The 11,870-nt window shown below is 29.3% G+C and overlaps 1 protein-coding gene across 1 annotated transcript; it reads right to left on the reverse strand.

The window, feature by feature from the left end:
• LOC109335861 (protein trichome birefringence-like 38) lies at positions 1,704-9,159 on the reverse strand. Its single transcript, XM_019572101.1, has 5 exons — positions 8,832-9,159; positions 4,516-4,687; positions 4,042-4,217; positions 3,660-3,818; positions 1,704-2,037 (listed from the first exon to the last, which is right to left on the reverse strand). The coding sequence occupies exons 1-5, from the start codon at positions 9,116-9,118 to the stop codon at positions 1,746-1,748; spliced, it is 1,086 nt and encodes a 361-aa protein (XP_019427646.1). The 5' UTR covers positions 9,119-9,159; the 3' UTR covers positions 1,704-1,745.

Below are 11,870 nucleotides of genomic sequence, written 5' to 3' on the forward strand. Positions count from 1 at the left end.
AGGAAATGAGACCTCTATTTATAGTCTGAGGCCTCCAATAGTTCTTTCACCAACGGTTCTATTATCAATGATCTATCATAATGGCCGAGATCTTCTCCAACGACTCTCTAACGATTCTTTCCTTGTTGCATGTGTGTGTTGACTTGGTCAACAAATGATCCAAGCCCAACATGCCCCAAAAGATTAAATAAATAAATATTTTATTAAAACAATGTTGGACCGCAACTTAAGGCTTATAAAGCCTTCCAACTTCTCTCTTCTAAGCAAAGTGAAACTAGTGATTTTTTTTATTTTACTTCAAAACATCATTCTTTTAACAAATTCTAATAGTTGGACTGATAAAATTTCCTATAAACATGATGTGCTCCCCTTGAATTTTGTCAAGAAACTTTTCCATTCAAATCTACAAAGAGTATTTTGATTAAAAAAATGATTAGGACATGTTCAAATTTATGTCAACCAAAGAACATTTGGTCTAATAATATCTTGAAAATAATATGCAGATCATTAATTGACTAAAGGAAAATAATATGCAGAATTAGTAGTAAAATTTTTGAAATAGTATATTTAAAATTAAATAAGAATATAAAATCATGGAAATAACTTTATGTAGGCAATGTCTTGTAGCTTACTAAGGATAGGAGAGATTGTGGATACCTTTGTTGAAGAATGAGAACTCTAAATTAATATTTGGTTTGGTTTTCAATTGTGCAGAACAAATTTATAGTTTGATAAAAATAACAATTTTGATGTATAGATATCCGTCAAAACTTTAATTAATTTTCCTAATCCTAAACTAGTGCTTAACAAAATTGTTAAAATATCTTGATATTTTGGGTTAATATTGTATTAGGTTGGTAATTAGTTTAAACTCATTTACTTTTTACATAATTTTCATGATTAAAACATGTTTAAAATAAATTAATTAGTTAGTGAAATAGTTAGAAGTTAAATAAAATTTAAATTATTGTATTTTCTATATAATAGATCAGTAATTCATTTGTCATTTAACTCATTCATTTTCATTCACAAAATACACCATTCTTCTTTTACCCATTGATTTATAATAAAAATGGGAAAACATTTATTAGTAAGATATGGTTATACAAGTTTAGATTAGGAGAATATCAATACACACCTTTATAAAGTTATAGAACACCACCAATCTCACTAAAAATTTACAATAGTATTTATATATTATTATCGCATAATATAATATTGAGTTTTTGAGAGTTTCTAAAAAAAACTAGTCTTAATAAATCAGGATCATCTGTCTCCAAACTCACATGTTTTCATATCCCAAATCAATCACATGCTGTCAAATAGTATAAAAATGTTATTATATCTTTTTTTTATTTTTTATTTTCATGTATATCTCAACATTCAATTAGTTCGGAACACAATGAGACATGAAAAATACGACAGCGGATCCCCATTCAGTCCTAACTCAATTCAATACATGTGTCACTGAAAGTTTCAACTACATGTTCTAACTCATAATTTTTAAAAATCAGACGTGCCAACCTTGTCTAACGTATAAATTTACTGATTTAAAGAAACGTTTTTAGAAGAAATAAATAGGAATAATGTAATTTAGAATTACTAGAATAACATTTTCTAACATTTTCATTTTATTGAGTTGATATTTTGAGAAAACCAATTGTTATGCACAAGATTTAAATTTTCTCATCAACTTAGCAATATGAAACACACCAATGGGTATAACAAATAGTTTGTTCTCACTTCTAACTAATCAATTCTGTATACAACAACTCATTCCAAGTATCAGTTAATCCTGCAACACACCAATGAGTACAATCCATGCCCATGAAACCATTGTATGAACTTGGATGTGCATCTTTTCTCAATTGTGAGAGAGTTGTAATGTTAAGCAGATAAACGGGTTTAGTTATTTTATTCAGTACATCTTGCAATACATGTGATGCTAGTGGCAATCCAGTTGAATATGTTGATCCATTTATTGGTTGCGTCTCTTTTGCACAATTCCTCACTTCTGGCTCATTCCATTCCGCCCCACTGATTTATATTTATAAGATATACATATGCAGAAGTCAGGAAATCATGTAACATATCAAAAATTAAAATCCAAAAATCTCATGTTATACTACTACCTTTGTTGTTAAAAGTTAATGTTTAAGATTGTGCATTGGGGTTAAGAAAATAATTAAATGATGTAAAAGTTATGGTATATTTTGACTAAATTATACCTCATATTAAAGGAAGTCCACTAGATGAGACTCCCACCTAGGGTAGACATCTGCTGTCCTACAGTTTGTGTCACTTCATGTGTCATGGGCTTGTGATTGGTGAGAAAAATATATTTAAGTTAAAATTTAATTGTTAAATATTTTTTTGGCCAATCAAAAGCTTATGACACATGGAATAACACAAACTATGGGACAACAGATGTATTTTCCTCACCTAGTGGGTTCTAGAGACATGGTAGATATACGATGTTTTTTTCTCCCGAGTATAAATGTTGTTTCTAGGATTTAAACTCATCATCTCAAGTCACAAGGCAAACAGTCTTACCCATGTGTTGAGACTCACCCACAAAAAAAGGGTGACACAATGCACAATAGGTCCACTTAATGGGTTTGGGGAGGGGAACAATTAATTTGTGTTTTAGAATTTTCTTTTTAATTCAGCGACATTGGAACAGGACAGGAAATTCGGACACAGAGGAGACAAGTGATCCTTATCATGGAGAGGTACATATATGCAATCTTACCTCAAATTAAAAAGATTGTTTCCGAGACTAAAATGCCCTTATATTATTCCATATAAGTAATCATAAGTTATACATCAAGTTCTCTTAAACTTCCCACTGAACACCAACAAGATATTGGTCAAGTGGTGTAAGTCTCTACTAGATCCCCAAGATCGTGGGTTCGATTCCTGAGAGCAACCCTTATTAAAAGGGGCAGATATAAACCCCGAAAATGATTAATTTCTTACCTAAAAGGTGAAGGAATACTTTTGGTAGTATCAAAAAAACTTTCCACCGAACAATATGTATTAAAATTCAGATAAAGAATACAAATGAAACAAAAATTAATAATTCAATTAATGGAATTTGGAGGGCCAAATTAGAGGTTAGGAACATATGATTAGTAAGCATATAGTTACAAAACAATATGATTGAATATTGGTTTACATCAACATATATATGTTAAAAAAACTAGAATGCTACTAAAAGAAGGGTGTACTTTTTTACACAATTTTATATATCTTGTTTATTATGTTTAAATTTGTGATTTATCAGTGTTATTGGATATGGTCAACTATTTTTTTAATGGATACATGCCTAATTAATGATTAGCACGTTATCCATATAATACATAAAAATTTATTAATCATCAACAATCACACGAGAAGATGATGTAACAATGGAATATGGATAAAACTGTTCTATCTGTCCCAATTTCATATCCTCATCCATTAAAAATTGACACATAAATAAATAGAAATTTTTTAAAAACAAAATATTGTATTTTTATATTACTTATTCAAAACTGATTAAACTGTGACAGAATTTGGGACAGAGACTATCCATCACTAAATGATAGTGTGGGGTATAGAGGTTATTTAAAAGCTTTGGATTTAATATATCAAAAGGAAAAATTTCTAAAACTTACTTATAATGTTGAGGGGAAATTCCTTGAAAAAGTACTTTGGTTTTTGTTGTATCAACCTCTGCATCTATCCAGTTAGCCCAAGTTGTCAAACCCATTTGAAAAGCTTCCATACGATCCATGTCTTTGAATATATTTGCGCCAATTTGAATATAATCCCACCTGCAATAAAAAATGATCGTATGACACATTTGTTGCTATCAATTAAGATCTTTAAAATAAGGAATGAAATAAGTGATATAGTCGAAATATAACGGAATCGGTTGTTCTCGATATCGAAAGAGAATAATTTGTCAGTATGAATAGAAATCACATAAGTTGATTATAGCGGAGCCGATATAACATTGTCATATGCACTACTTAAATGAGTTTGCAAGATTCTTACGGTTGCTTAGGTCCTCTACGGTACCACCAAAGCCAAGTGTTGAAAACCAAAATATCAATATTTTTCCACATGTCTCCATTCTCAAGAGAATCAAGCTTCAGGACTCGACCAATTGGTTCCTCAACAATGTCAACCAAATATGTAGAATGAAAGACAACCAAAGAAACTCCGTAGTCCTGCAAAATTATTATAATTGCTTCAAAATAGAGCAAAAATGTCATTTTAAAGATGTTTGCCTTGTTATATTTTTTATGAAAACTGTTTCTTTCTTTCTTTCTGTAATCAAGGGTATCCTTCACCCTATGGGATGAAATTAATCAATTTTGAATATGTGACTCTCAGGAATCGAACTTTTATTTTGACTTAGTATAATATATAGTGATTCAGCGGGGCCTTACATCACTAATCCAACACCTCAATTGTATACTCTTTATCATCATTTATTCATAGTTTTTGATAAGTTAAGTCACTGACCTGAAATGTGTAGTTAGTGATTGGGTCACTTCCATGCTCTACTATTTCAAGTTGAGGCACATCAGAATGAAGCATGCATACAAGTGATTGCCACTGGTTGAGACTAACAGAATCTCCTATGAACATGATTTGCTTCCCCTTAAATTTTGTCAAGAAACTTTTGCCATCAAATCTGTGAAGAGTATTTTGATAAAAAGAAGAAAAAAACTGATTAGTAGATGATGAAATTTATGATGGTCATATAAATATTGGAACGATTATGAAATTTGGAACCTAGAGCGTGAAACTCCAATATGAGGCGTATGAAGATTTACATTGTGGACTACATCACGCGATGCAGCCACAATATTGTAGATGTGATGACGACTATAACCCATTACACTACAATTGCAGTGTAATATCGAATTACAATGATGTGGCAACATCAATTGCAATGCAACCGTACCAGACTATATTTGTGCTATATTAGATCACACCAGTTTGTATCGGAATGCCCACAATAACCTCAATAGCAATAATCATAATTGTAATCATAATCGTGATCACAACTATAATTTAAAACAATTTTCATGAGATTTAATTGGTTCTTCTGACAATAAGTCGGGAGAATGAAACATTTAAAATGAAGTAGTAGATGATGAGGAAGTTTCATGCCAACGAGAAAGTTCCATTCATTTAAAATAAAAAATTATAAAAACAAAAATTAATATTTTAATATTATTTCATGAAGTTTAATTGGTTCAAACTATAGAGACAGGAAAATTATGCAACAAGTTATCCTTGTCCAATAGGAGATGGTAAAATTGTATGAAAATTTGTCATTTAGATGGTTCAATAAGAGAGTCGTGACGTTAATATTTGGTTAGTAGCACAATTTACAACTTAGTTGATGATGTTAAGAATGAGGCTACAAAAAGTAGTGACACCACTCACAAATTAACTAATGATAATAAGAATGAGGCTTTGAAAACTGGTATTATAAATAAAGATGATAAAAAATGTTGAATGGCAAAAATAAAACATTAAAAGATATTTAATCAAAATAAGATTAGTAATAATACCTTTAAAATAAAATAACACCACTGTGTACTATTTTAAGTTGAGGTAGAATTGTGAATCATGCATACAAGTGATTGCTACTGGTACAGTTGAGACTAGAAGGGGCAAATTACTGTCATTTTATAAATAACATTAACAAGTATAACTTGATAAGCAATCTAATAAATAAAATTAATCTTTAAAAGTTTAAATGGTTTCCTTAACATTTAAATATATAAAAATAAATAATTACAGTAAAGTTGACTATATGTTAAAAAATAGAAAATGCATAAAACTGATGGTGATGTCATGTAGTGATGACAATAATAAATAATTAAAGAATATCAAACTTGGTTGTAATAACTATCAATTACAGTAGAGTTGATAATATGTTAAAAAATAAAGAATGCATAAAACTGCTGTAATATAATTAAGCGAAAACTCAAAATCCATCACTTGGCCCAAAAAAAGGACCCGAGTAAAACTAATATAAATTTAATAATTTATTTAAAAGAAATTTAAAACTCAATTTGGGACCACTACTTCATCTTGATTCTTGAGGTATGTGATATCACACCAAAACAAACATATGACTAAAATACGTGCATGTTATTACATGTGTTCGCACAAAGAAAGTTTTAGTTCACGGGTTATAACCGCCGACACTACAAAATATGTCGAGTCTTTTCCCTTTGCAAAGAATGTTCCTACTTATTATTATTATTAAAACTATCACATGCACCTCCTACCTATTAAACACATCATGAACATTAATTTCTTATAGCAATTCCAAGTATTAATCTACTCACCATTCATGCTTTTAGGCAATGGCAACAAGGAGAAAATATGGGAATAGAGGGACATTGTATTAAATTGATGTAAATTGTGGTTTTGAGAGTTTCTATAATTGTCATAGATTTAACATAACTGCAACAGTGAGAATATATGTGTTGGATTTTGATATTTGGTTAATTGCACAATTCACCACATGGTTGATGGTGCTGAGAATAAGGCTTTGGAAAGTGGTAAAACAATTCACTTGATTAATTGATGATATTGATAAAGAAGCTTTGAAAAACTATATATAATTATGGTCATAAACAAAGTTGAATTTGAAAATAAAGTACTGAAAAATATTTCATCAAAGTGAGACTTCTAAGCTTTTACATACCTTATAAAAACAAAAATAACACTCACATGTAATTTAAAACACTGGACAAGGAAACAACATATAACTTTGCAACTCTTGAAAATTATTAAGATATAAATTTATAGATTGCAAACATATATAAGTGTTGTCTAGTGGTGTAAGGCTAATGTAAGGCGTCCAAGAGAATTAAAATGTCAAATATTCAATTCCTGATAACGACAACAACAATCATTAAGAAGGACATCATGTATAAATTTAAAAATGAGATTTTTGTCTCAAAGTAACTGGATAAGGGAATTAGTATAATTGGTTCAAACTATAGAGACAGGAAAATTATGCAACAAGTTATCCTTGTCCAATAGGAGATGGTAAAATTGTATGAAAATTTGTCATTTAGATGGTTCAATAAGAGAGTCGTGACGTTAATATTTGGTTAGTAGCACAATTTACAACTTAGTTGATGATGTTAAGAATGAGGCTACAAAAAGTAGTGACACCACTCACAAATTAACTAATGATAATAAGAATGAGGCTTTGAAAACTGGTATTATAAATAAAGATGATAAAAAATGTTGAATGGCAAAAATAAAACATTAAAAGATATTTAATCAAAATAAGATTAGTAATAATACCTTTAAAATAAAATAACACCACTGTGTACTATTTTAAGTTGAGGTAGAATTGTGAATCATGCATACAAGTGATTGCTACTGGTACAGTTGAGACTAGAAGGGGCAAATTACTGTCATTTTATAAATAACATTAACAAGTATAACTTGATAAGCAATCTAATAAATAAAATTAATCTTTAAAAGTTTAAATGGTTTCCTTAACATTTAAATATATAAAAATAAATAATTACAGTAAAGTTGACTATATGTTAAAAAATAGAAAATGCATAAAACTGATGGTGATGTCATGTAGTGATGACAATAATAAATAATTAAAGAATATCAAACTTGGTTGTAATAACTATCAATTACAGTAGAGTTGATAATATGTTAAAAAATAAAGAATGCATAAAACTGCTGTAATATAATTAAGCGAAAACTCAAAATCCATCACTTGGCCCAAAAAAAGGACCCGAGTAAAACTAATATAAATTTAATAATTTATTTAAAAGAAATTTAAAACTCAATTTGGGACCACTACTTCATCTTGATTCTTGAGGTATGTGATATCACACCAAAACAAACATATGACTAAAATACGTGCATGTTATTACATGTGTTCGCACAAAGAAAGTTTTAGTTCACGGGTTATAACCGCCGACACTACAAAATATGTCGAGTCTTTTCCCTTTGCAAAGAATGTTCCTACTTATTATTATTATTAAAACTATCACATGCACCTCCTACCTATTAAACACATCATGAACATTAATTTCTTATAGCAATTCCAAGTATTAATCTACTCACCATTCATGCTTTTAGGCAATGGCAACAAGGAGAAAATATGGGAATAGAGGGACATTGTATTAAATTGATGTAAATTGTGGTTTTGAGAGTTTCTATAATTGTCATAGATTTAACATAACTGCAACAGTGAGAATATATGTGTTGGATTTTGATATTTGGTTAATTGCACAATTCACCACATGGTTGATGGTGCTGAGAATAAGGCTTTGGAAAGTGGTAAAACAATTCACTTGATTAATTGATGATATTGATAAAGAAGCTTTGAAAAACTATATATAATTATGGTCATAAACAAAGTTGAATTTGAAAATAAAGTACTGAAAAATATTTCATCAAAGTGAGACTTCTAAGCTTTTACATACCTTATAAAAACAAAAATAACACTCACATGTAATTTAAAACACTGGACAAGGAAACAACATATAACTTTGCAACTCTTGAAAATTATTAAGATATAAATTTATAGATTGCAAACATATATAAGTGTTGTCTAGTGGTGTAAGGCTAATGTAAGGCGTCCAAGAGAATTAAAATGTCAAATATTCAATTCCTGATAACGACAACAACAATCATTAAGAAGGACATCATGTATAAATTTAAAAATGAGATTTTTGTCTCAAAGTAACTGGATAAGGGAATTAGTATCTTATCCAAATAAGAGATACCTAAAAAACCCAAAAAAGAACATACAGAGAGTGTTAATTGTGTACCTGGGTAAGTCACAATTCTGAGGTTGCCATCTATATTTGAGGTATTGATGATCAGGACGACCATATCTCAAGCAATCAAACTCTTTTCTAATATGAGGACATGTTGAAGAGTCATAAAGTGGATAAGAATCATCCCACACCCATTTTCCTTCATAGATATTGCAGTTCAATTTCTGTGGTGTTCTTCTCCACTTCTTCATATTTGTTGCATTAATAGCCAAACAAAGCCATGGAGAGAGACAAATTGCCACTATAATCCAAACAATCTTCCTCATTTCTACACTCATATTTGTTTTTATGTCTATCAGAGATATACAGAGATATGTGAAGTTCTTTGGGTTGATATATATATAATCAAAGTTGGTCAAAATGGAAAGAAAAAAATTAAAAATTTGATTGGTCTCTTTAACTTACGATGGTAGAGAACGGTGCCTAAAAATTTATTGCAAAAATGGCTTTACAGTTTCTCATTGGTCATTAATGCAATATTAATAAATTTTATGTGAATTTAATATTTATAACATAAGATTTTGAGAAAAAATGTATACACAAAAAGTGTATGAAGTGTATATATTATCATTTATATTTAATTATCATTAACTATTCAAAAAAATAATCAAAATAGATGATAAATTATATAATAATTATATATAAGTCTTTATATTAATGATACATAATTATTATACTCAAGACTGTTTTACAGTGTAAAGTTGTAAATATATCATGACTATTAAATTCACATAATTTTTGTTATTATATAAAAGTAATAAACATACTATAAAAAACTTTATAAAATGATTATAATAATTTTTTTAGAGTGTAATTGTCAATATAATAATTTATATACAATTATTATATCATCCACTCATTATTTGTATTACTTTTTTTTTAAAGTCACTAATCATAAAACATTAATGTCAACTTATATTTTGTATACATTTTTTCTCAATTTTTTATAGTAATATAGTATCTATATAGAAAAGCAAAGATTGTCATTGACTTGAAGAAGGTTGGTTGGATGGGTATTGGCTATAGCCACCTATGTTCTTTTTAAGTTTTAAATCACTAAATTGGTGATCTAGATCTGTGGTGCTTTTCCTAATTAACTTTCACATGCAACACATGGCAAAGACTCACTCAAACAGCACCTCATCATAACACTACAATTGTAAGAATTTGTTGGTCCATTAACATCTTTGATGTCGAAAAAAATAAGGAAAAAGTATATTTTAAATGTATGTCACATAAAAATGTTATTAAATTTATAGAGTTAATAGTAATAACTGATGTAAAGAAGATTATCCCTTGGAAAAAAAATGTAAAGTGGTATTATTAATGTTAACATTAATTATTATGAATACTATTTTAGGTCATAATTATAAATATCATTTGTCATTGACAAAATACTATTAATTAAATATAACATTTGTCTAATTTTAATTCTGATTTTAAAATAGTGCACACAAATTAATATAATCATTAAAAATGTTAACCATAATGTAAAATAAATTTTATTTTACAAAAATATTATTAAAAATGTTTCGTGGAATTATTAATATTATATCCAATTTTAAGAGAAGTAGTTTGAGTAATTAATCTATAGCAATATAAGACAAAAGGACAAAAACAAATATGTAAAAAATAAGTATTACTGCATGATTTCCTAAAGCAAAAAAACTACGAAAAAAATGAAAAATGCTAAATTGACAACTAAAATAGTTCAGATGAAGTAAATATATATATATATATATATATATAATATAGAGAGAGAGGTTTGTTCCACATGATAAAATTCCTTTTTTAGTTGGATAATGTTACAACTGTGTTAGCAGTAGTGATGGAAAAAAGGGTTACCTGGCTCATTTAGCACATGCTTGCAAATTAAAAGTGGGTGTGAACATACTTGTGTGATTTTTGAACAAATTTTTATACTATGCATGTTTTAAAATGAGTTAAATGTGATAACAGCCTCGCAAAAGTATTGGTAAATAATAAAAATAAGTAAAAACACAAATTTAAATAAAAAATTTAAATAAAGTAGAGGAGAGAAAGAAAAGATTTTAATATGATATATGAACTTGAATAGTATTAGGAATTTGTAATTCAATATGCTATTTTTAGAAGGTTGTTATAGTTGGTTATGGTAGTTAAGCCTATAAATAGAAACAATGCCTTGTATTCAAAGTAAGGTGAATAACAAGCTCATGCATTCTTTGATTCTTTCATTCTCATCTTCTTAACTTCTTCTCAAACGATTCTGCAATAGAGTGAAGTGTGAGGTGTGTGCAATTCATGTTCTTCCAACAAATTGGTATCAAGAGCTAGAGCAAGATCCTATCATTTGTTCATCAAAAGAATGAGTCATCAAACCAACTCCTTTCCAGCAAACCTACCCATTCTTGACGGCAAGAATTGGAGTAGATGGAATATACAAATGAAGGTCATCATGGGATTCCAAGAACTCGAAGATATTGTGGAAGAAAGCTACCCAGAAATTGATGAAGCTTCAACAGAACAACAAAGGATAGCATACAAGGAGAATAGGAAAATGATCCAAGGAAATCACATCTCATTGCTGCCAAGAGAATTCTAAGATACCTAAGAGGCACTCCTGAGTTTGGAATTCTGTTCCATAAGCAAACAGAGAACAGGGTTCAACTAGTTGCTTATTCTGATTCAGATTGGAGTGGAGATCCACTAGAAAGGAAGAACACCATGGGATATGTGTTCTTCCTAGCTGGTTCACCAACATCCTGGTGCTCTAAGAAGCAAGAGGTAGTGGCATTATCTACCTGTGAGGCAGAGTATATTGCAGCATGCCATGCTGCGTGTCAAGCTCTATGGATGACCTCCTTACTTGATGAATTGGGAGTTGATTTTGATGGTAAGGTAGAGATGTTAGTTGACAACAAGTCAGCTATCAATTTGGCTAAGAATCCTGTATGCCATGGACGCAACAAGCATATAGAAAGGAAATACCATTTCCTTAGAAATCAAGTTGAGAAGGGCAAGATACAATTGAAGCATTGTGGGACAGCT

This window comes from Lupinus angustifolius, chromosome LG02, assembly GCF_001865875.1.
Source record: "Lupinus angustifolius cultivar Tanjil chromosome LG02, LupAngTanjil_v1.0, whole genome shotgun sequence".
NCBI lineage: Eukaryota > Viridiplantae > Streptophyta > Magnoliopsida > Fabales > Fabaceae > Lupinus > Lupinus angustifolius.

Bases quoted from the DNA above. Each gene is read 5' to 3' on its own strand.
- LOC109335861 (XM_019572101.1), bottom strand. From the start codon at position 9,118: ATGAGTGTAGAAATGAGGAAGATTGTTTGGATTATAGTGGCAATTTGT. The intron at 3,819-4,041 runs GTAAGAATCTTG...TTTTTATTGCAG, and splicing joins CGTAGAGGACCTAAGCAACC to GTGGGATTATATTCAAATTG. The intron at 2,038-3,659 runs GTAAGTTTTAGA...AATATAAATCAG, and splicing joins ATTTCCCCTCAACATTATAA to TGGGGCGGAATGGAATGAGC.